General features: G+C 43.6%; 1 protein-coding gene across 3 annotated transcripts in view; it reads left to right on the top strand.

The window, feature by feature from the left end:
- The first annotated feature begins 3019 nt into the window (after positions 1 to 3019).
- LIX1 (limb and CNS expressed 1) overlaps positions 3020 to 25109 on the top strand; it is a 58147-nt gene continuing 36057 nt past the window's right edge. For all 3 annotated transcript variants that reach the window (XM_019532415.1, XM_019532414.1, XM_019532413.1), the window contains exon 1: positions 3020 to 4060. In XM_019532415.1, coding sequence (XP_019387960.1) covers positions 3979 to 4060 — 82 coding nt within the window. In that variant the 5' untranslated portion in view covers positions 3020 to 3978. The remainder of the gene's footprint in view (positions 4061 to 25109) is intronic.

Below are 25109 nucleotides of genomic sequence, written 5' to 3'. Positions count from 1 at the left end.
AGGGGTCAGGAGTGAGGAACACCAGCATGGCCTGGGGGAGGGGCAGGAGACTGGGGGTCAAGCCCAGGAGTGTGTGGGTCAGGACAGGCCATGGATCTTTGCCAGTGGGTTCGGATAGAAAAAAAGGTTGAGAACCACTGGTCTAAGAAATGTACGAGAAGCAAGGATTTCTGTGGGTGATATCTTTTATTGAATCAACTGCATCGTTGAGATACATTTATAAAAGCTTTCAAATGCAATGCATTCTTCAAGGTCATTCTTCTTCAGAACCTTGTTTCTGCAGAAGGATAAAGGGAAGTGGAAGCCAGTCCTAAAATTCAAAATTTGTCAAAATAAGAAATTAGAACAAATGGAAAAAGTGTTCTCATTTTCCTTTGACCTTCCATTCCATCTTCCTGTGTAAGATGGAGACATTATGAATGAATTTGTCTGTAACTATACAGCCATCTTAAACTATTTTACTTGCACAGTTTCCTTGCAGACTTAAACCCTAGACTGGTTTTATAGTCATCCTTGCTCCTTATGTCAACTAATTTTTGCCTCAAAGAAATTACTACCTCCTACTGACTACCTACATTTCATAGTATGACCACTTTGAAATCTTCTATACTATTTGGAATTACCCATTATTGCTTATTAAAAATGTAAGAGCTGCTTTCTACCAGCAGATGCATGTCGTTCTAAAAAAACGCAGTCTCAGCTTACTAAATAAGATATAAATGGCAAGTGCACTTCAACATATGTTCTGCAACAGTGTAGAATTAGACTTTTGACAAAAGTAAATACATCTGATTAATTCCACATCAATTTTCAGGTCATTGACCTGATGAAATGTATGTGTATAATATTGTTATGATCAATAATACTGGGATAGAATTAGGATTGTTCTTGAAACACCTTAATTGTCCAAACTTAAAGCATCCAAACTTAAAGCGAAAAGGAGAAAAAAACACTTGTAAAGCTTTTAAATTTTAGTTTATCTTTGAAATTACTAGAGTCTGTCACATTTAAGAAAAGTGACTGGTTTTGATATCCCCCAATAACAGCATTACAAGGACTAAAACAAAAAGAAGAAGAAAAGTGGTTTGATTTTGGATGAGCTGGTCTTGGTTTCAAGTTCAGATTTTTTCAGTAAGTGAGCAGGCTTTTTTTCCTGGTGTGCAAACTTCAATAGTGAAATCTGTCAATGGATGTTAGTAATTAGTTGCAAAAATAAATATACAAAGGATGTTCAAATTGATTCAACTCCCTCTCTCAAAGAGAAGGACTGATGGAAATCCATTATGTTTATTTTTGAAATATTTCTTTGAAGCATCCATTAAGTCTTAGAGGTATTCTAATGAATGACCATAAAAGAATCATTTTCACTCATCCTGTCAGGGTACTTGAATTAAAACATTTCTCTTCTGAGACTGTAGTTAGCCAGGGAGGAACTGAACCTCAAAGTTATAGCTTAATATATCTTTATTAAACCTTTTTTTCATTAGCAAAATTCCTGAAATATCTGAAGTCATCAAGGTCATGATGAAGTTTACACAAGGACTGAACTTTGCAGTGCCCAGTTTATATTTCATATGTGGACATTCAAACAAAGTTTACTTTATTTAGGGTAAACTTTGGGAAACATGGAGGTTAAGTTAATATTGTTCTTGATAGTCTTAACAAATTCATGTATTTACCATTTAGCGGGCGTCCCTTGATTTTATCATAATGGTTTAAATGCATCATTTTAAGAGCCCCACTTAAAGTAACCGTAGCAGTTTTACAGCTTTTGTAGGCAGTCAGGGATGCTAAAATCAATTCAGAGCAAACAAAAAGGCATCTCTTGTAAATAAATACCCATCTTTCAGGCACAGCATATGTCCAAGACCTCTGAATTATACCAAATAGAGATGTTTTATAACAGTTGCCAATAAGTTTGACTTACCACCAAAATTAATTTGCATTGGGAAATCAGGAAATATGCACAGGGGGTCAAACATTACAAAGGTAGTTATAGTCTCTGTATTCTAAAGATTGGTTTTATATGGGCCATTCCTAGTCTTACTCTTATGCCTGTACTGGGCAGGCTTTACCAGTTTAGAAATAACTGCAGACTATCACCAAAGTGTTCTTAGTGTGGACATGGTTATATCAGCATAATAAAAGCAAGCGAAATCAGCGATACCAATAGAAGCTCTGTTTGGGGAATAATTGCATCTAGAGTAGGGGCTTTTTATTAGTTCAGCTACATCTGTCAAAGTTAACACCTTTAGTATTCCTGCCCAATGCAAGTAGACAATATGGGTGCACGAAATGGGCTGTATTCAATTTGGAGTCGGACCGAATTGGGAGACAGTGATTCGATTTGTTGATTCAGATCACTGTCCCAATTTGATTCAGCTGAATCTGAAGATTCGATGCTGACTCAAAGAATCAGTGATTCAGCCATAGACATAGCTTTAAATGTTTTTAAGCTACTTACCCCAAGGTACCAGGCATGGCTCATGAACCCTGAGATGGTAGGGCAAACGAAGCATCCCACAGGAGAACGGGGGGGTTCCCCCCCATGTCCCCTCCAGCTCAGCAATCGGCCACGGAGAGGACCCTGAGTGCCCCGCCAGACCCAGGAGGCACCAGTCATTGAGTTGGGGGGCAGGGAGGGTCCCCTGTGCACTCTGCGGCGGAGCCGGAAGTGGGGACCCGCCCACTTTCCCATGGGATGCTCCATCCAGCCCAGCATCTCAGCATTCACGAGCCACCTGGTACCTTGCAGTATGTAAAAAAATATTTAAAGCCGTGTCTATGTCTGAATCATCGAATCTCTCTGCATCGATTCAGAGCGATCCAATTCTATTTAGAGAGATCGAAGGGTCTTCTGATTCGATTTGGATTCAGAGATTCAGCTGCCGAATCGGGCCAAATCTCCACTGAATCGAAGACCAAAGCTTCGCACGGCCTTAGTAGACAATACAGTGTTAAGTCACTAGCATAGTTATAGCCACTCGTAGACATCTGTATAAACATTATTTGGTTTTGGTTTTTCTTTTTTTTCTTGCATTTTAATCTACCAAACCTAGGACTTGGCATCAAAATATGCTTTTTTTTCCCTAGTTTTGAGAGAGATCTTGGATTCCCATCTATACATCAGACTCTTCCCATGTATACATCAGACTTCAAAGATTTGTTTCACTCTGTTTCCAAAAAAATTGAAGTAGAGTAGCAGTTCATCATTATCCTGTGAGGTAAATTGCAGTTTTTTGGCGTCTAAATGTAAGTGGACTAATTAAGAAACATTCCAACAAAACACAAACCAAGATAAAATGATTCTAACAAAAGACATTTTTTAAAGCAGCAATTTTTTTCTCTATCCAATTTGACCTGGAAATATAGAAGCATTATTGCTTACAGAAGCATTAATGCTTACTGAATTAAAATAGGAAGGAAAAGTAAGTAATTTGTTCAATTTATACCCATCATTTTTATTTTTTAAATAAAGGTCTTTGGGTTATTTCATTGCTAAAGGAATCGGGAGTGTTCTGCACAACTCTGAAGGTTAGCTAAGGGGTTTCTTAAATCCTCAATCTCGCCCTATAATTGACAAGAGGGAGGACTTTTTTTTATTATTAATCTGGTGGACATCAAAGCTGTCTGCTCCAACACATTCAGTCAATATCTAGATGAAAAGAGGAATGTCTTTCACATGATTAGCTTCTCTAGCTAGCCTGTAGGTGGGTGTGTTTAACAGAAGGAAGCAGTAGGAATGAGCCTGTCAGCCTGCCTTTACAACTAATTAGCTCAGCATACAACAAAGATAAGCGATCCGGGGAGGAGGACCCCCTGAAGGTTCTTTCGATTCTGGGAAATGTCTGAGTGGCAGATGTTAAGAGATCCTTTAGAAGTCCAGTGCATCAATGTACTGCACACATTCAGCACAGGACTGGAATAATTCAGGCATGAGGACACTTTTTGGGTGCACTCTGGAAAAGCAGACCCAAGATGGACAGAACCTTGGAATCTCTGCAACATATAATTGCCCAAGTACTGCCTCATAGAGACCCTGCCCTCGTATTTAAAGACTGTAAGTATCAAAGAGAATTTCTTGACTTCTCAAACTACAGCACTGCACAAGTTGCTAAGTTTGTTACAGGTAAGACACCGAGGAGTAGTACCGTGGCACATCTTTAGCTTAACTCTGCCTCTTCTATTTTCTGCATTTTTTTTTCCTGTTTGACTTAAGTTTATATGCTAAAGAGCTAATGGAGTTTTCAAGGTTTTTTTTTAACTGATAATTTGATTAAATGAGAGCGAAGTCTTAGGACCAAACTGTTTTGGGATCTTTATTTTTTGGCAATAACAGAAAATGTACTTCTACACCAGAAATGTTCTTCCTCAGCTAATTAGTTTGGCATGTTCAATCAGGTATTTATTCTATACGGTTAATGTTTCCTGTGAAACTTTCCAAATGCTGAATATTAAAACCTGAGCACTTCTGTTTAGATAGAGGCAAAAGCAGCACAGCAGCTATTTAAACATAACTTGATCTACATATAAACAGGATGTAACTTTCCTCCCTAAGACTTTTGAACAAAATAAACTCCCCTTTTATCCGATAGCTAAATCATTTTTGACAGCCTTACTAGTTTTCTTTTGAAACATGGTACGTAACTGTCATATAAGAGCTCTGTAATTTTAGAAATGATATTAAACTGCTTCTGTAACTTTGTTTCTTAAACTGATATGATTAACTGCTGCATAATTAACAGGCCCTATTCACCTTTTTAAAAGCTGGAGTTGAATTTGTTTCTGAAACAGTGAAAAGGCTTCTTCCTTCATTAGGGAGTGACCATCACAGGGTCTTGGAGTGAATAAGGGTATCCAAATTTTTCACATACAGTTTCTTATTGAGGTTTCATGTGCCAGTGCCTGAAGAAAAAAAAGAGTTGAGAAGCAACATATCAATTGGCAAAATCAGTGAAACCATACTTAAATACTTTTATTTTTCAGCTTCTGCCCTTGTAAATGGGATCAATTAGTTTCTGTGTCCCTAAAGACAGTTTTCAGTTTATACTTTTTACTTTCTGATTGTTAAATTATGGTGCTTGCCAGGTGTAATTTTAGACTAAATTGCTCAGTTCTGTGATGTTCAAAGATAGGGCAGACATAGCTTTGGGCTCTGGGAACATTTTTCTTCACATATAAATCTAATTGTAGCCTACTTTGCACCCTCAGGCGCAGTGTGGAAGGCATTTATTTAATCCCTGCTTCATTCATTTGTCAACAGCTACATTAGAGTTAATAAAATCAATCTTAGGCTATCAACTGTTTCTTTCAAACCTGGTATGGGAGAAATTACTTTAAGTACACTGCTGTTATAGGAATTGAAGGAAATGCATGTATTCATTATCTTAAACCCTCCTAATGGCCAGATTCCAATACTCTGACACTCACTGAAAAATACCTGACTGCATAAATATTCCCAATGATATCAATAGGAGCACTAATGTAGTAAGCTGCTATGCAAAATAATGAAGGTATTGGAATCTGGCCTTAAAATAAGAGTTAGACATCTGTTTCTCAGGCCACCCAGCAGGACAACTTTGTGCTGCTGTGATACAAATGTGTAGTGCTGCTGTCCAGGGACCATGCCCTAAAAGCTTGCAAGAGTAGACACATTACAGCACCAAAGAATCTGATTTAAGTGAGGGGAAAAGCATACTTCTTTCTGAGTATCCATTGGTAACCAGTTCCTGCAGATCAACTGACATGGTTTTGATTGCAAGTGCATGTCCCAGCAGCCCAGGCAACAATACAGTGACCACCCACAGACCTAGGGAGTAGGAGAGATGGTTAAATAAAACAGCAAAAGCAGATGCCCAAATTAAAGAGGGTTTAGAATGTCATTTTCATTGAGACCAGCAGAAAAGAAAAAACTATCCTAAAGAACTCTTTATGCAGAAGTTGTCCATCTTGAACACACTTCTGCTGTAAACCAAGTACTACCAACCCCCACTAAAACCAGAAGGTAATGCAGATCCTTATTCTAGGTCTGGATGACTGCTTAAGCCTGCCTCCAATGAAGCCAGTGGGAAATTACGACCGAAATAACTTCTCCTGACAGGTTACCAACTCTTAAACTGGGAACAGCAGGCAGTCTTTAAGATTTAAATTTGATGCGAGTGAAAACATCTCTTAATTTAATTCCTTAATGCTGCGATACTTTAATATCAGCTGCAAAAGATGGTTTGAATTCATCAGGCTTGCTTTTTAAAAAAAATAAAAACACTGCTGAATGTAACCAGAATATTATACTTGAGGCAAGTAGCACTACCTAGTAGTAAGATTGACTGACACTTCCTCTTAGAAGATGCGCTTTTTAGTTACAGCCTTGTCAAACTAGCCCTGTGTTATGATTTTGTCTATAGAAAAAGGCAGTAGCCTTTTGGGAGCCAATGGGATAGGTTGGGCAAGGAGACAGATGGAAGACAAGGAGGGAAATGGGGGCTGGGTCTCAGAAACAAAAGATGGGAGAGAACATAGGATCTTAGAAGTGATGGGATGAAGGGAAGGAGCTGAAAGCAGAAGAGTTGGGATCAAATGCATAACTGGAACTAGCTGGGCAAAGAAATGGCAGCAAGGAATCCAAACAGAAGGGACACTAAGACAGGATGGAAAGCAAGCACTGAACTAACGTAACTACAAGGCCCTCATCTCTTCTTGCAATCTCTTGCCTCCTTTATTGTACATTTTCAGTGTCTGCTACAAATGAGGCAGAAAAATCTATAAACAAATCTAAATAATTATACAAGCCTAATTCAACCCCAGCACAGGTCTACCCTGTGCACTGAATGAGGCAGGAGTCCTGGGGGTGGAAACCATGTAATTAGACTACCATATGGATGGGAGTTGAATTAAGGTTGCACAGAATTTTCTGGTATTTATTAACTTTCTTAATCTATTAACTTTCTTGGTACTTGACTTTCCATCTTCACTAAAGATTTGGGGGTGGGGGTTAATATAGTTTTATGTATGGCAACAAAAGTGGTTAGGGGGCTGAGGCAAGTGACTTGTGAGGAGAGGTTGAGGGAAATTATTTAGTGTGGAAAAGAGAAGACTGCAAGGAAAGTTTAGGTTAGACATATGGGAAAAACTCTCACAAAGAGGGTAGTAAAGCACAGGAGCAGGTTACCCAGAAAGGTTGTGGACTCTCCATCCTTGAAGGTTTTTAAGACCAGGCTAGACAAAGCCTTAGCTGGGATGATCTAGTTGGGGATATTGCAAAAGGTTGGACTAAATGACCTCCTGAGGGCCCTTCCAACCCTAATTTTCTATGATTATATCATGCAAACATGATCATAACAGGCATATGAGACAGATGAGGAATGAGAGTATTTTATAAAATACCCAGTATAATTTGGGCTATCTGGAATCACTGGCAGAGGCGTCAAAGGTACAGCTTATAGGTTTCCTGAAGAAGCTGGGAATTTGGGGGCAGAACAAGCAGGGATGGAGACTACCAACAAATCCCAGTGTACAGAGATCTGCTGGTGATGCATGCTGGCAGTGGAGGGGAAAGCATTAACCCCTATGGCTCCCTGCCTCTGCTAGTCCCATCATTATTACTGTTCTCTCCGCCACTGGAAATAGGTCCTGATCCAACTTAAAAGGAGCCCTGCAGTCTGAATCTGACCAAGAAGCTGGGAGTTTAACATCGCTGCTGTAAGGCAAATAAGTGGTGCGACCTTTTCCCATTCTTTGCCCTTCACTGAGATATTCCCAACACTCTTTTCACTAGTAATAGCAAACTTAAATGACAAAACAGCCATATATACATATTTCTGGCAGATGTCAGGGAATGTCATTTGACAGTCAAACATGCTTCCATGCTCAACATTTTTTTCTGATAAAAAGTAAGGAGGGATTTCTCTCACTGGATCTCAGTTCATTTTGGGACATAAGGAAGCCTCTTACTGTTTGACAAACTATGTAAAAATAAGTAATTGTGCCCTGGAATAATTCTCATTATTATTATTATTTAATTTGTACTGCATTAGTTCCTAGGAGCCCCAGAAGTGGATCAGGGCCCCCTTATGCTGGGTTCCAACACAGAACTAAAATACCATCTTTGTGCCATAGCTTACAAAGTTGTGGACCCCACTATCCCTAAACTTTGATAAATAGCAGTGCAAAATGTCCCCAAGTAGACAGACTAGAAAGCATTATACATGGCAAAATAGCTCTGTTTCAGAAACACCTAATATTTCATAGATTTCATAGATATATGGGCTGGAAGGGACCCCGGAGTATCATCAAGTCCAGCTCCCTGCCCCAGAGACAGGAAGTCGGCAGGGATCATAGGATCCCAGCAAGATAAACATTCAAGCATGTCTTGAAGGCGTTCAAAGTAGGCACTTGAACCACCTCTGGCAACAGTCTATTCCAAACCTTGGGGGCTTGAACAGTAAAGTTCTTCCTTGTATCCAGTCTGAATCAGTTGCAGAACAGTTTATGACCATTCGATCTTGTCATCCCTTGGGGCACTGTGGTGAACAGTCATTCCCCCAGATCCTGGTGAGCACCCCTGATGAACTTATAGGTGGCCACCAGATCACCCCTGAACCTGCACTTTTCCAGGCTGAAGAGTCCCATGGCTCTCAGCCTCTCATCATAAGGTCTGCTTTCCTGACCTAGATCATGTACATGGCTCTCCTCTGCACCCTCTCAAGTTTCTCCATATCCTTTTTGAATTGTGGGGCCCAGAACTGGATGCAGTACTCCAGCTGCGGCCTCACCAAGGCCGAGTACAAGGTGAGAATGACGTCCTGCGATTTGCTTGAGAAGCATCTATGAATGCAAGCCAGCATTTTCCTCACTTTACTAGCTGCAGCATGACATTGAAGGCTCATGTTCATCTTGTGGTCAATCATGAGATTGAGAAGTGGTGCTGGCTCCTACCCTGGGGTCTTTAAGAGGAGGTTAGATGAACACCTTGCTGGGGTCGTTTGACCCCAGTATTCTTTCCTGCCATGGCAGGGGGTCGGACTAGATGATCTACTCATGTCCCTTCTGACCCTAGAAACTTTGACCCCCAAGTCCCTCTCATCTGTAGTGCTAACCAGCGTAGCATTGCCAGGCCTATAAGCATGCTGTGAGTTTTTCTTCCCAAGGTGGAGAACCTTGCATTTTTTGGTGTTAAACACCATCAGGTTCTCATCCGCCCATTTCATGAGCCTGTCAAGATCTGCCCGGATCTCCCTCCTGTCCTCAGGTGTGGATGCTTTACCCCAGAGTTTGGTGTCATTGGCAAGCTTAGCCAGTTCACTTCTGATACCAATATCTACATCACTGATGAAGATGTTAAAAAGTATAGGCCCTAGGACAGGGCCTTGAGGGACCCCACTGGTCACAGAGCACCACAACGATTGACTTCCATCAACCACCACCCACTGAATCCAATCACAGAGCCAATTCCCCAGCCAGCGGACCATGATGGGGTCAAGGCTACAGTTAGCCAGTTTTGCCAAGAGGTGATCATGGGATACCCGATTGAAGGCTTTTTTGAAGTCAAGATATATGACATCAATCTCTTCCCCCCTGTCCAGGTGATAGGTCACCTAGTCATAAAAGGAAATGAGATTGGTCAAGCAAGACCTACCCACAACAAACCCATGCTGGGTATTTCTCAGGATATTGCCATCAGGTAGTCTATTAAGGATGGGCTCTTTCATAATCTTTTCCAAGACCTTCCCCAGGATAGAGGTCAGGCTGGTGGGCTTGTAGTTTGCTGGATCCACTTTCCTCCCCTTCTTGAAGATAGGCACCACATTGGCCTTCTTCCAATCTTTTGGCACTTCACCAGAGTGCCAGGAGCTCTCAAAGATCCGTGCCAGGGGCTGAGCTATGATGCTAGCCAGCTCCCTGTGTACCCTTGGGTGTAAACTGTCAGGGCCGGCTGACTTGAAGGTATCCAGCCCGTCAAGGTGTTCCTTCTTGAGGTCAGCTTTGATGGAGGGTAAGGAATCTCCCTTGCCTGGGCCTCCCTGTCCCACAGTGGGCGGGGGGGGTCCCACAGGACTGGTGAAAAACTGATGCAAAGTACCCATTAAAAAGTTTGCTTTTTCCTGGGCATCAGTTGTCAGGTGTCCCACCTGGTTTAGCAGGGGTCCAATATTGCCCTTGCTTTTCCTCTGGCTCCCCACATACCTAAAAAAGGACTTTTTATTGTCCTTGATATTTGTAGCTAGCTGGAGTTCCATCACAGCCTTGGCTTTCCTGGTTTGCTCTCTGCAGATCCGGACCAGCATAGAGTATTCCTGCTTGGTGGTGGATCCTATCCTACTTCCTTTGTAGGTCTTCCTTTTAAGACACAGGAGGTCTGCCAGTTCCCCGGAGAGCCAAGGGAACTGCTGTGCCCTTTTGCTGCCTTTCCTCCAAGATGGGACGGACTTCGCTTGCGCATGCAGGATCACTCCCTTGAGGAGCAACCACTCATCCTGAACTCCCCTGTCTTTAGGTTGTGGCTCTTTAGGGCCTCACTGACCAGCCTCCTTAGCTTGTCAAAGTCATCTTTCCTGAAGATGAAGACTTCTGTATTGCTAACTGACTTGCCAGCTTTATGGCAGATGGTGAAGGTGATCACCTCGTGGTCACTGTCACCCAGCTTCCCTTCGATCATTAGGTAGCTGATTGCCAGTACCAGGTTGAGCAGCGCTTTACCTCTCATCGGCCCGTATACCTCCTGACTCAGAGGTCATCCATGCATGAGAGAAAGCTTTGCAACTGCTTGGATTTGGCCTAGCACTCCTCCCATGAGATGTCTGGGTAGTTAAAGTCTCCCATGACAACCACACACTGGAAGTACGCAACCTGAGCCAATTCCCTGGCAAACTCCCGGTCAAGGTCTTGATCCTGGGTAGGGGGTCTGTAGTAGACTCCCACCGTAGTATCCCCTGTGCTATGTTCCCCATGGATTTTAACCCAGAGGGTCTCCAGTCATCCACCGTGGGTGCCAATGTCAGCTTGCAGGGATGTGTAGCTTTCCTTGACATAGAGAGCTACACCCCCGCTCCTTTTGTCCACTTGATTCCTCCTGTACAGGCTATAGCCATTTATACCTGTCGTCCAGTCATAGGTGGAGTCCCACCAGGTTTTCATTATCCCTATGACATCATAGTTATTTGCAGTTAGCAGAAGGGCAAGTTCCTCCTGTTTATTCCCCAGGCTCCTGGCATTTGTGTATAGTCACGCAAGTGTCCCCATGGGGGCCTTTGCCTTGCTTACAGTTCGTCCCAGGGCTGGGGCAGGGGTGGGCTCCCTTAAGTGCCTTGGCCTGCTGGCTTTGCAAGTGTTGCTCAGTGGGCCAGCAGTGTTGGTAGTCCCCCCATCCCTCAGTGGGCTTAGTCTAAAGCCCAACGGAGCAGGTCAGCAGGACAATATGAACACTGTCTCAAGTTCTCCAAACTAGAATTCTGGCAATAGCAGATATGTCCTATAGTGTCCTATAACCTTCATACAGAGTCTCTGAACACAATGGAAACCAGGAAATATTTATCTGGCAGTTTAATATCACATTTGTAAAAATGATGGCTTCTTGGAGATTTGAAATTTAAGTATTATTTTTAGCCCAGATGGACTAGTGGGCAGAGAGCAAGGCAAGAGAGACCATTAAAGGTGCACAATAAATACAATTCTGAGTTTACAGTATCAATAATCACCATAGAATCATATAATCATAGAAAGTTAAGGTTGGAAGGGACCTCAGGAGATCATTTAATCTAACCCCTGCTCAAAGCAGGACCATCCCCAACTAAATCATCCCAGCAAAAGCTTTGTGTAGCCAGGTTTTGAAAACCTTCAAAGATGGAGGTTTCACTACCTCTCTGGGTATTTTAGTAGTCTCCTAGTGAGAAAATTCTTCCTAATACCTAACCTAAACTTCCCTTGCTGCAACTTGAGACCATTGCTTCTTGTTCTGTCATCTGCCACCACTGAGAACAGTCTAGCTCCATCCTTTTTGGAACCGTGCTTCAGGTAGTTGAAGGCTGCTATTAAATCCCTGCTCCATCTTCTCCTCTCTAGACTAAATAAGCCCAATTCTCTCAGTCTTTCCTCATAAGTCGTTTCCCCCAGCCCTCTCACCATTTGTGTTGCCCTCCTCTGGACTCTCTCCAATTTGTTCATATCCTTTCTGTAGTGGGGGGCCCAAAACTGAACACAGTACTCCAGATGTGGCCTCATCACTGCTGAATAGAGGGGAGTAACCACTTCCCTTGACCCACTGGCAACAGACCTACCAATACAGCCCAGGATGCCGTTAGCCTTCTTGGCAACAAGGGCACACTGCTGCCTCACATTCAGCTTATTATCCACTCTAACCACCAGGTCCTTTTCTGCAGAGCTGCTGCCCAGCCAGCCAGCCCCCAGCCTGTACTGGTGCATGGGATTCTTCTGTCCCAAGTTCAGGACTTTGCACTTATCCTCGTTGAACCTCATGAGATTCCTTTTGGCCCAATCCTCCAATTTGTCTAGGTCACACTCAATCCTAGCCCTACCCTCCAACATATCTACTATTCCCCCCCAGCTTGGTGTCATGTGCAGACTTGCTGAGGGTGTACTCTATGCCATCTTCTAAGTCACTGATGAAGACATTGAACAAAACTGGCCCCAGGGCCAACCGCTGGGGCACTCCACTTGATACCAGCTGCCAACTAGACATCAAGCCATTGATTACTACTCTCTGAGCCTGATGCTCCAGCCAATTTTCTGTTGACCTTACAGTCCATTCATCCAGCCCATACTTCCTTAGCTTGCCTGTGAGAATGTTGTGGGAGAATGTATCAAAAGCCTTTCTAAAATCAAGATACACCACATCCACCAGTCTCCCTGCATCCACAGAGCCAGTCACCTCATCACAGAAGTCAATCAGGTTGGTCAGGCATGACTTGCCCCTGGTAAATCCATGCTGACAGTTCCTAATCACCTTCTTCTCCTCCAAGTGCTTAGAAATGGATTCCTTGAGCATCTGCTCCATGATTTTTCCAGGGACTGAGGTGAGGCTGACTAGTGTGTTGTTCCCTGGAAACTCCTTCTTCCATTTTTTAAATATGGGCACTATGTTTGCCCTTTTCCAATCATCCAGGCCTCTCCTGATCACCATGAGTTTTCAAAGATGATAGCCAATGGCTCTGCAATCACATTAGCCAACTCGCTTAGTGCCCTTGGGTACATCCCATCTGGCCCCATGGATTTGTACATATCCAGATTTCCTAAGTAGTCACTAACCTGTTCTTTCACCACAGAGAGCTGCTCACCTCCTCCTCAAACTGTGCTGCCCACTGCAGTATTCTGGGAGCTGACCTTGCCTGTGAAGATTGAGGTGAAAAAGGCATTGAGCACTTCAGCCTTTTCTGCATCCTCTGTCACAAGGTTGCCTTCCCCATTCAGTAAGGGACCAATACTTTCCCTGATCCTCCTGTTGCTACCAACATACTTGTCGAAAACCTTCTTGTTGCCTTTCACATCCCTTGCAAGCTGCAACACCAATTGTGCTTTGGCCATCCTGACTTCATCCCTGCATGCCTGAGCAATGCTTTTATATTCTTCCCTAGGTATTAGTCCAAGTTTCCACATCTTATAAACTTCCTTTTTGTGTTTTAGTTTACTGAAGAGTTTCCTGATAAGATAAGCTGGTCTTCTACCATGCTTGCTAGTCTTCCTGCACATCGAGATGGTTTGTTCCTGCAGTCTCAGTATGGCTTCTCTAAAGTACAGCCAGCTCTCCTGGTCTCTCCTCCTGAGTCTGGTTTCCAGGGGATCCTGGCCATGAGTTCCCTGAGTGAGTCAAAGTCTTCTTTTCTGAAGTCCAGGGTCCTTACTCTACTGCTCTCCATCCTTCCTTTCCTCAGGATCCTGAACTCTATCATCTCTTGGTCTCTACTGGCCAAGTTGCCACCCACTACTACCGTCCCCACCAATTCTTCCCTGTTTGTGTGCAACAGGTCAAGAAGAGCATAGCCCCTAATTACCCACTCCAGCACTTGCACCAGGGCAGGAGTGACTGATGCCTCCTGAGTCTGGGGGGGGGGGCATAATTTGTGAGCAGACCCAGGGGTGGGCCAATCCACTCCTATACTTCAATGCTGCGGTTTAGTGCCTCCCCACCCCCAACACCCCACCAGTCCATGTGGCAAAAAAACTGACCCCCAAATCAGCGTTGCTCAGGACGGCGCAAACCTGGGGGTGGGGCACATGCCCCCCCATGCTCCCCCTACCAGTCACCTGTGCACTAGGAAATTGTCCCCAACACTCTCCAAAAACTTCCTTGATTTCCTGCACACTGCTGTATTTCCCTCCCAGCAGATGTCAGGGTGATTGAAGTCCCCCATGAGAACCAGGACCTGATGCTTCCACTAGATGTCTGAAGAAAGCCTCATCTACCCCTTCCTCCTGGAAGGTTATTGCACAACCACCACATCGTTTGTCTGTAGATGGTTGCTGAACAACAAACCATCACATAGTTTGTGCAACAGTTCCATATAAAACTGATACTATTGTCTCATATTATTATCAGCAGTTTTGGGTTACAAAATTGGTTAATGGAGAGTGTGAAGCCATTAGCCAATTCCTACGTACTGGTGTTTTCAAAGAAGTTTCACATACCCAGGGCCAGTAATTACCACCAAGACATCTATTCTGACCTCATGTGTACCCCAGGCCAGGCTAAGATACATGCCATTAGCAGAGGCCAGGAGAGAAGGGTGTCATCAGTGCCTAAGGGCCTTTTACAACCATGTTGCAAAGGAAAGCTAAAAATTCCAAGATCCCTGTCCTTCTGACTTAAGGGAAAATTTTCCTTTCCAACCCCAAATCTAACAGTTCACATGATGCTGAGTATATGAGTGAGAAGAACCACCATATATCTAAGGGTGATGCCACAAGTTTAAATTAAAGCAGGACAGAAACCAGCTATAGAATCATTACACATTTTAAAGCACTTACTTTGTAGCTCGGTTGCCTCTTTTTATAGCTGCATAGATATTTTTATGGCATGATAATTAGTTTGCATGTGGGGCTGGTATAAATTTATTGCACAATTAACCAGTTAACTGTAATATATGTAATGTGTTGTGGGGGCCTAAAAATGGATTTTCTGTACCATGCGTCAGCTGCAGTCCATCCCCTGTGCTGGTCTGAATGCAGCTGTTTCAGAGGCCAATTTCTGTTTCAATGAAAGAAAAATAAATTCTAGCCAGTTATGCACTAAGGAAAAGAATTCCTTCCTGACCCTTGTAAGCAAGCAGCTGAAGCCCCAGGAGCATGAGATCTGATTTATAGTCATTCTCTTACTGCAGAGCTTTAACTAGTATGAACATGTTGAGAGCAAATCAGGCATTGAATTCTCCCACAGCCCTTGAAGGAAGGGGAGGAATAAGGGGACTAACATATTCCAAGGCCAGAAGGGACAACTATCCAGCCTGACTCCTTCCTGCACACACATGCCAACAGTTCTGAAAAGAGCTGGATTAAAATATATTTTAAAAAGATATATATCTTCATCTTAAAAACATCAAATGATGAGTCAACCAGATCCCAGGTAAACGATTCCAATGTTTGATTACCTTTACAGTTAGGAAATTACGTGTTCTTTCAAAGTTAATTTGTCAGATTCATCTTCCAACAATGCCTTTGTTGTATAACTTTTCCACATGCAAGTACCTGTATGTAGTTAGCAACTCATCTGTCTTCTCTTTGATACACTGAATAACATTTTTTTTATCCCTTGAATTGTACAGCTTGTTTCCAGCCAAGGATCACTTTTATGGTTCTCCTTCAAGCTATTACCCTGCCCGTTCTTAAAGAGTGGATGTATTGTTTTATGTATATCAATCCTGTGCACAAAGCTGATATTATTTCCCTACTTGTACTTGAGATCCAAAGATCATATTAACATTTTTTGCCATAATATAGCACTGAGAGTTCATTCATGTTCAAACTCACATGCATAATAATTCAGAAGTACTTCTGAGCCACTGCCTTTCAAGATAGCATCTCTTCTCCTGTAGGTATGAGTGCATTCTTGGTTCTTAGATGCACTACATTGCATCTGACTATTAAAATACATTTGGTTAGATTGTGACCATTTAAATAGACAATTCAGATCGCTATGACAGTAACCTATCTCCGTTATTTACTACTCTGCAAAGCTGTGTGTCATCTGTAAACTTTGCCAGCAATGATGTTATATCACCCTGCAGATTGTCAATAGACACAATATTGGTGTTGGACCCAGAGTAGGTTCCTAAGAGCCCCACAAGAATCAGACCCGCTCATTTATATCTTCCCATTTATGACTATAATTTGAGATCTGTCGCTAATCCCATTTTTAAATCATCTATTATGAACTGTGAGTTCCATGTAAAGCAGGCTTTTTAATACAAATATCATGTAATACTAAGGGCCTTGCTACACACTGCACTTTGAACTGCTTAAACACTAGTGCTAGTGCTAGCTCAAGTTTGGAGCAGTCACACCTTAAGACTAAAAACCTTCTCTGGCTGTTCTCCACCTGCACAGCTGTGACCTGCTACTAGAAGGCTGGTAAGCAGGGGCTGGACCAGCTATAGCTGTGAGTTGCCAATAGAGCACTAGTGAGCCAGGGCAGATTTCTATCCCTGCACTAGGTGGGGTGTGAGAGAGAGGTTGGGAGGGGGGCAGAACATGAAGCCAGGAGGTGGGAGAGTTAATGGGATGGATGGGGGTGGGTAATAAAATGGGAGGTGGAAAGGAAATGGGGATTAGGGAAGGGTAGTGAAATGAAGGAAGCCAGCCACTGAAGGATAAAATAAAATTTGGGGAAAAAATTAAAAGAAAGAAAGAGGTAGTAAATTAAAGAAGTTTTCATGTTTTAATAAATTGGGATTCGGGATTAGGTGAGGGGGTGCTAGTTGTGCTTCCAAGAGTGGCTGGGAGGTGGGAGCAGTGAGGGAAGGCACTTTTGGGGGAGCTACTGCTCCTGCTCTTGGAAGGAAGCCTCAGTCTTCCAGGATCTGTTGAATGGTGTCTGATAAGGTGTCAAGATGTCGGTGTAGGTCTAGTAAGAAAATCTCTTCTGCTTACTTTGGAATGTTTTGTCTTGCACTGATATCTTTTCACTTCACTTCTGCAAAACACCAAACTGTCCTGCTGTCCACTTGTCCGTTGCATAACATCCTGTTCACTCTTCTTAGCATAGTGCCCTCATTGTGGACCACTTGTTGTCTTTCGGCAGTATTGACGATGCCTGCTTGAGGTCTGTCTGCTTTGAGCTGGGCAGCAGATCTGAGTGTCTTCTCCTGCTATCTGCAGGTTCTTTTCCCCCCACTTGTTCTTAAGGGTTAATGTCTTCTAATTGTCTTGACAGCTTATAATTTGGGGTCTACTTAAATCATGGAGAAACTAAACAATTTTTAGAGGTTGTTGCAGTATAAATAACAAATTCTGTAGATATTTCCTGGATGTGCTTATTCACGATATATAACAAAGTAAATTATATGTTCAGTTGTACAAAAAAGTTAGAAAATGCTAATTTCTGCTTACCTTAATAAAAACAGTCCATTAAGGTAGGTGCCCCAGCAGGGGTAGGAGGGATGAGGGGGCAGCCACCATTTTTGTATGTAGCTGGAGCTAGGCAGGGTGGCCCTCGGTGAGGTAACTGCTGCCCTTCATGCTGCCTTGCCACCTTCAAGCTGGCATCTTCCCCCACCCCCTGCATGGATTGCAAGGCTGGACCACAATGGCAATGAGGACCACTGGCTCCCACTGTGGAACCAGCATTTTATTTTCATTAGGTTTTTTTTTTCTTTAAGTTCATTTCATGAACAATCCCATATTGCACATTTTCCATAAAATCTACAGAATCATGAATTAACTAGATTCTTACTCTCAGTGATTCCAGCTGTGCAGATACCCTTCAGGGTCTGCTCCTCCTAGAGATGACAGACTTCCAGTTTTCTTATTTGTTTCCTCTTTTCATTTCAATCAGATATTCCTCATGTCAATAAAAAGCTTTGTGTTGCACATTACTTAGACTAGAAGCCTCCAGGACATTTTTTTAAAAATTTATTCTAGTCCTCTGTGTTAGGTGTTTTCCAGATATTCAGAAAAGACAGTCCCTGTTGCAAGCAACACACTGCCTGAGGACCCTGTTGCACTGGACACTTAGCATGTGTTTTATTTGAGAGTGTAGAAAGCATTACCATGCTGTATTAAAATTCAGAACATGTTCCGAGCAGGCACAAGATATTGCTCACTGTGATCTGAGCCCAGGCTGGACAGGGTTAGTGCCTGGTTCCCCTCCCCACATGCCCCCCCTATACTCACCCCAGCATGGGGTGCCATAGCTTGCACATCCACCCATGAGGACATACAACCAACCCCATGCCTGGAGCCCGCACCTTCCCCTTGACATGCCTAGCACTGCCCAGCCCCTTGCACGCTGGAGCATGCTGGGCCTCTGCCACTGGTGGCAGGCAGAGGAGGCACAGGGAGCTCAGCACAAGAGATCCACTCCTGCCACTGGATCTTGATGATGCCACAAAGACCATAAATTGTTTGTATTATTTCTGTGGAGCAGTCCAACGACGATAGCTAAATACACATTAGTTATTGCAATCTCCTTCTGCAAAAAGTCATAACTATGCTATGATACAAGTGCACTTAGCATGTTTTTACTGCTTGAACGTGCAGTTAACACATCCAAAGTGTAATGTGTGACATAGCCCTAAGTAAAGCCTCAAGGAAACTTTAGCCCAAGCATGGGGGCTGGCAGAGTTGTACTCAGCAAAGAAACCAGCAGACAAGCAGAAGCAAAGATGACTTTACACCACCTTTCTGCCCCCAGAATCTGGTGGGGACCTACTCTTCAGCAGCCTCAAAACTGTTCTAATTTAAATCAGATAGTCCTGTATATCAGTAGTGAGAAGCAGCACTCCAACAATGCTCATTTTACTACAACATTCCCACATGCCCATCTGCACCAGAAATTGTCCTGGTTCTAAGCTACCTGGGGAAACCCTCACCAAAGGGATCCTCATCTGTGTGAGTAGTACAAAGAGCCATACTTGAAATAGGAAATGGCCCTTTTTGTTCACACACGTCTGCAATATATTGTTTGAGCTCTAACTGATAGTTAGTAATTACAATGAAATTGTTATCTCTTCCTCCTCTTTTGCTGGGTTTTAGAGAGGATCTTGTCTTCACTTTTGTTTGAAGCACCTTGCATCAGGCAAAAATTTATGGTATCACTCTTATGTACTAGTACACATTCACAACTATTTAAAAATGGATAGTGTAGTTACTGCAAATCCAGGTTTGCAATAATTGTATCAATGTCTGCAGAAAGCTCTTTGTGTATAATTGTACATCACCATTTTTTCTTTTAAAATATACGTGAAATGGCTGAAGAAAAAATATATAAAACTTGAAATACCAAGCTTCTAACAAAACCTGGTGGTTACCACCTAAAATGCTGTTCCTTTTCTCCACAGATTTAAACAATATCAGTTTGTTAGTCTGAACCCAATTTTAACAACTTCTCCAAGATGGGTGTGTTAGGTTTCAGTCCATAATGGGATACAGCTGCATGAGGGCGCACGTATAACTTATGATCTTTGTTTAAATGATATGTTTTACTGATTATGTGCTACAGATTGATTTAAGAAATGTAAGACAACTTTAGTAGCCTTTCACTAAAGAATCTTCTTTAATATATTTCATATTAGATATTTTTAACTCAAAAAGCTCCTATTATTTTTTCTCTGTCTCTGTGTTCATTTAACTCTGTCTGTCAAGGTTAGTTAAAACAACCTTTTTTCTAGAAATCCTTTTAAGTTTTAAGAATGACAAAGTAGGCTGTTATCTTGCGTGTGTGTGTTCTTTGTATCCTGTTCTTTCTTGACATTGAAATGTTGTCAGGGTTACGACTCCTTTCCACTCTGCTGGCAAGACTGCATGACTCTTCTCTGAACAATGCTATGAGCCTTAGGTTTTCCCATTTCCAGTAGTAGCCACTTCTTTGTGTGGTTGTTGACTATTATCTTGTTTATGGCCCATCATTTCAAATTTCAATGGATGGGATTTCTGAAAAATAAGTGTACTTTAACATTGTTACTAGAAATATGAAACAAAATTTAAATACTGTGGTCACAAATCCCTGACAAGAATCATAGAAAAGTAAGACTAAAAGGAAACTCAAGAGGTAATCTAGCCCAACCCCTGCTCATAGTATAATGATCTCTGTTTAGCTCATTGTATACATTTGCTAGCCTATACCAAACAAAATTGCACCAACAGCCCTCTTACATGATTACCAAGCTCAATGCCCAAAACATCAAAAGCACCCTAACCACCTTAGATATCAGGAGGCGCTACTTCACGGTCAGGGGGCTAGGGTCTGGAACCAGCTTCCAAGAGAAGTTGTGCTGGCTCCTACCCTGGGGGTCTTTAAGAGGAGGTTAGATGAACATCTTCCTGGGGTCATTTGACCCCAGTATTCTTTCCTGGCATGGCAGGGGGTCGGACTAGATGATCTGCTCAGGTCCCTTCCAACCCTACAAACTATGAAACTATGAAACATCCTACAGGGAAAGCAAGGGGACAAGGGCACTGTCCACATCCTGCCACTGCAAGGACAGGAAATAGTTTGTTAAAATACACTTGAAAAATGTAGGGAAAAGGACCATGCTCCCTGCTACAAAGGAAGGCAAAAAACCATACAGTCCATAACAATCTGACCGTGGGTTAAAATTACTATTTGATCCTAAATATAGTAATTTATCTGACCCTGAGCAGAGGAGCAAGACCCTCCATCCCAAAACCTCTGGTTTTAAAGCCCAACAAGAACATTAGCACACCCTGTCAAAATTAGCCAACACCCAACTTTTCTGAAGAAGGTAAAAACAAAACCCCTTACACCTGGAGAAGCAAGTAAGGAAAATTTTCTATCCTGAGTTGATGTAGCAACAGGCAAAGCCCAGAAGCATGGGAAAACCAAACACTTTGGTTTTTGCACTGCAACCTAGGAATCACAAACACAGCTCCACACATCACTTCTACCTGGAGAGTCAGAACTCCTCTTTCTTTCATCCTATCCCCTTCACAAACTTGTCCCAGCTCCCTTTATAACCATGCTTGTTGTGACACTCTGCTTCATTCTCCAATTTCTACCTCCTCTGGACTCACAGGCAGTGAAAGGTGGGGCACTAACAGGGCTTAGCACCCCCTCCCCCCCCAGTAGGGGACAGCAGATGGGCAAGACTTCCAGTGGCTGCAGCAGGGGTGGGGAGGGGCACACACACAGTGGTGAGGTAGGGGGTTGGGGCTGGGGCATGTGCTGCACAGCCGGGGCAGGGCACAGATCAGAGCCATGAGCAGCTCAACCAGGGGACACGGCTCCTGCTGCTCCATATACCCTGGGAGGCACTCAAGGCGTGTGCCCTGGGTCTGCACAGGGCAAGGGTAGGGTGCCACTGCAGGCTGGGGCCAGGGAAACACTGGGCTTTTCACAGCAGGAGACGGGTCTGGGCTGCACTTGGGGCAAGTGCTGGCAGCATTGGGAGTGGGGCTGGGGGTGGGGGGGTTGCAGCTAGCCCCAAATTTGTCATAGCTCCTCCTCCAACCTGCCCTCCCCAGTGCCACTGCCACCTGCCTGAGTGCAGCACAGCCTGTCCTGCCACCCCGCACCAGAAAGAGCCTGGAACTGCTCCTGGCCCCAGCCCACAGTGGCAGCCTGCCCTGCCCCATGCACAGATCTGGGGGACACATCCTCCATGCCCTCCCGGGGTGCACATAGTGGTAGAAGCCACCATCCCCTCCCTCCACTGGGTGCCCCCTGGGTGAGCTGCTCACCCCACCCCATCCCACCCTGGCTGTGCAGCACCTGCTCCTGCCCCAGCCACTTCCTCCCTCACCACTGTGGGGCAGGGGGCAGATCGAGGCCCCAGCAGTGAGGGAGGGAACAGGGCACAGGCAGGAGCAGGGACTGGGGTGAGTGGGGCCCGAGCTGAGCTGGGTGGTGGGACAAGTGGAGGCCTGGGGGGCACATGTCCCCCCGATCTGTGTGTGGGGTGGAGGCGGCTGCCGCTGTGCGCTGGACTTTGCTCCTTTGCTCCATGCCCCCGGCCTGCCCCATGGTGGGATGCATGTGGCATTGCACAGCTCCCAAGGCAGCAGGACTCAAAGCACAGCATGCAGTGGCAGCCACCTCCACTCCACATACAGCCCAGGGTGGGGGCACATGGCCCCCAGGCCTCTGCTTGTCCCACCACTCAGCCTGGCCAAGGCCCCATTCACCCCAGCCCCTGCTCTTGCCTGTGGCCTACTCCTTCTCCCCCCACTGGGCCTCGATCTGCCCCCCAATGGCCCTTGCCCCTTCCCCCACAGACTTACCTGCTGGGATGGGCACACATGCATGCATGTGCTCAGCCCCCACAAATTTTTTCTCCCTCCACCTATGTCTGGACTACAAGGCTCTTTTCATGATCTCCAAGTGGTGCATGTGGAGGGAAGGGGGGTTCTCCTGGGCTTCCAACTGTTGCCCTTCCCACCATACTCCAGGCACAGTTATTCCTAGATCATCCCTGACCAATGCTGACCCAACCTCTTCTTGAAAATCTCCAATGAATGAGATTCCACAACTTCCTTCGGCAGTTTATTTCACCACTTCACTGTACTAATAATGAAGTTTTTCCTAATAGCCACTCTAAACCTGCTTTCCTGCAATTTCAGACAATTACTATGTGTCCTAATCTTTGCAGCAAGAGAGAAAAAGTGTTATTTCCCTTCTTTATGGCAGCCCTTCAGATATTTTTTCTATTTGAAGACCCCCCCTCTTATTCACCTTTGCTGCAAGCTGAACATGTTTATTCTCTCAACCACTCCTTGTATTTCAGACTAACAGAGCTAATTGCCTCTCTGCTCACAAGGTAGGTAATGGAGTTGGTGATGACTTCTTGTGTGTAGTACAGTTCCTCATAATTCCTCATGGCAGTAGCTGAACCTGGGAATATAATGCAACCTTTCCAAACACCTGACAAAAACACTCTTTGGGTCAGTTACAAAAGAATCTACATATTTATACCAAACAGAGGGGACACCAGCCATCTTCCATGAAGCCTGGCCCTCTGAACCCTTAACCATCCATTGTTATCAGTGTGCACACACGCATACACACACACACACACAAACTTACTAAAAGTAGTACCAAGGATACATACGGTATTATTACCTATTCGTCAGATTTTTTAAATACAATTGGGCTAAGGTATAACTTTCTGAAAAGACAGAACCCTGGTCTGTGCTGAGCAAGGAGTTACGATGGAGGAAGAAGAGAAGCATAACAGTTATATATGACAGTCTCAGCATCCCTCAATTTATTATATGCAACCTTACGATAGGGAAAAGAACTTTCAAACTGTAAATCAAAGCAGTCCCTTCAAGTGAACATCTCTGCTTTCACATGGCACTTCTCATTACTAGGACTTGTTGGAAACCTTTCACCACAACAAATTTTAACTGAACAAAATGTTAGTTCCTTAAATCTGAGCTATTTCAGGTTTGGCACCTCAAAGGCAGGATAGCTCCAGAAACTTTGCCCTAATTCATGGTGGGCTGCTAGGCCTGTGGCTGTGGTAAATTAGGTAAATTAAGGATAAAGGATATGTAAACTTGTCACACCCACAACATTAGATATTTGTATTACATGCTGGTAACAGCTTAAAAAGATCTGAGGGAAATGGATATATAATATACATGGGTGAAATCTCTTCCCGTTCAAGTTAATGGGAATTTTGGCACTCACTTCAATGGAGCCAGGATTTCAGACTGTATGTTTGTTTAACTGATTTAGTGATGTCACAGGGTATAGCGTAATAGCTCTTAAGGAATAAGTAATTATATCCTTAGTGGAAGTAGTCACAAATGTACATAAATACTGTACTAATTGTTTAAACATTCTTGGCCAATTTACTTTTATTCTGCAAACTAGAAAAGGCAATTGAAAGAGAAATTAATTCAAAATGAGATATAAATTGCAATGCTGTCTAGTGTATACTGCAACTTCCAGCTAAAAATAATAGCCAGATTTTTCCTGTTTATAGTGACACTGTGTGCTTAAAACTTTCATGATTGATGCACTGCATTCCTATGAAGAATGCAAAACTTGTTAAGTATGAAACAGAGATAAATATCAGTTGATTTGATAGTCCTTCACCTGGAGCATTAAATAAATAATGTAATTTCCTGCATGACAACTAGTGTAAGAGGATTTTAATAAACTGCAAATTTCCTTGATATAGTTCCAGCAGGGGTAATTATGTTAACATATTTGCATACATGCTTTTACAATACTTAGCAAATAACTAAGATGATTGAGGAATATACATATACAATAAATAATATAATATATTTATAGTGTGTGTGTGTGTGTGTGTGTGTGTGTGTGTGCGCGCGCGTGTGCGTGCATATCTATATCTAACAGGGGTATGTGAAACAGACAGTATTCGATTTGGATTTAGATTCAGCCCAAATCAGGGACAGTGATTTGATTTGTTGATTTGGATTGCTGTCCCAATTTGATTCAGCTGAATCCAAATCTGAAGATCCAATGCTGATTTAGAGAATCAGCAATTCAGCCATAGACACAGCTTTAAATGTTTTTTCTATATACATCGAGGTTCCTGGCGTGGCTCATGAATGTTGCAATGGTGGGGTGGATAGAGTGTGCCACAGGAGCATGGTGGGCCCCCCATGTGCTCAGAGGTGAACCCAGAAGTGAAGTAGAAGTACTTCTGATCCACTTCTGGGTCTGCCGCCAAGGATGCGGGGGGCCCCCCTGCACTCACTTCCCCAACTCGGCAATCAGCCATGGGGTGACCCCAGGTTCCCCCCAGACACAGGAGGCACCAGTTGCCAAGCCAGGAGGGGCATGGGAGGGCCTCCCAGCATGCTCCCTGGCAGACCCAGAAGTGCTTCTGGTCTGCTTCCAGGTCTGCTGCCAAGCACATTGGGGGGGGGGGGCCCTGCACTCCTGTGAGATGCTCCATCTGCCCCAATATCGCAGCGTTCACGAGCTGCCTGGTACCTTGAGGTATGAAGAA

The sequence above is a fragment of the Crocodylus porosus genome, unplaced genomic scaffold (assembly GCF_001723895.1).
Source record: "Crocodylus porosus isolate Cpor-Errol unplaced genomic scaffold, CroPor_comp1, whole genome shotgun sequence".
NCBI lineage: Eukaryota > Metazoa > Chordata > Crocodylia > Crocodylidae > Crocodylus > Crocodylus porosus.
This window is presented reverse-complemented; position numbering and strand designations above follow the sequence as displayed.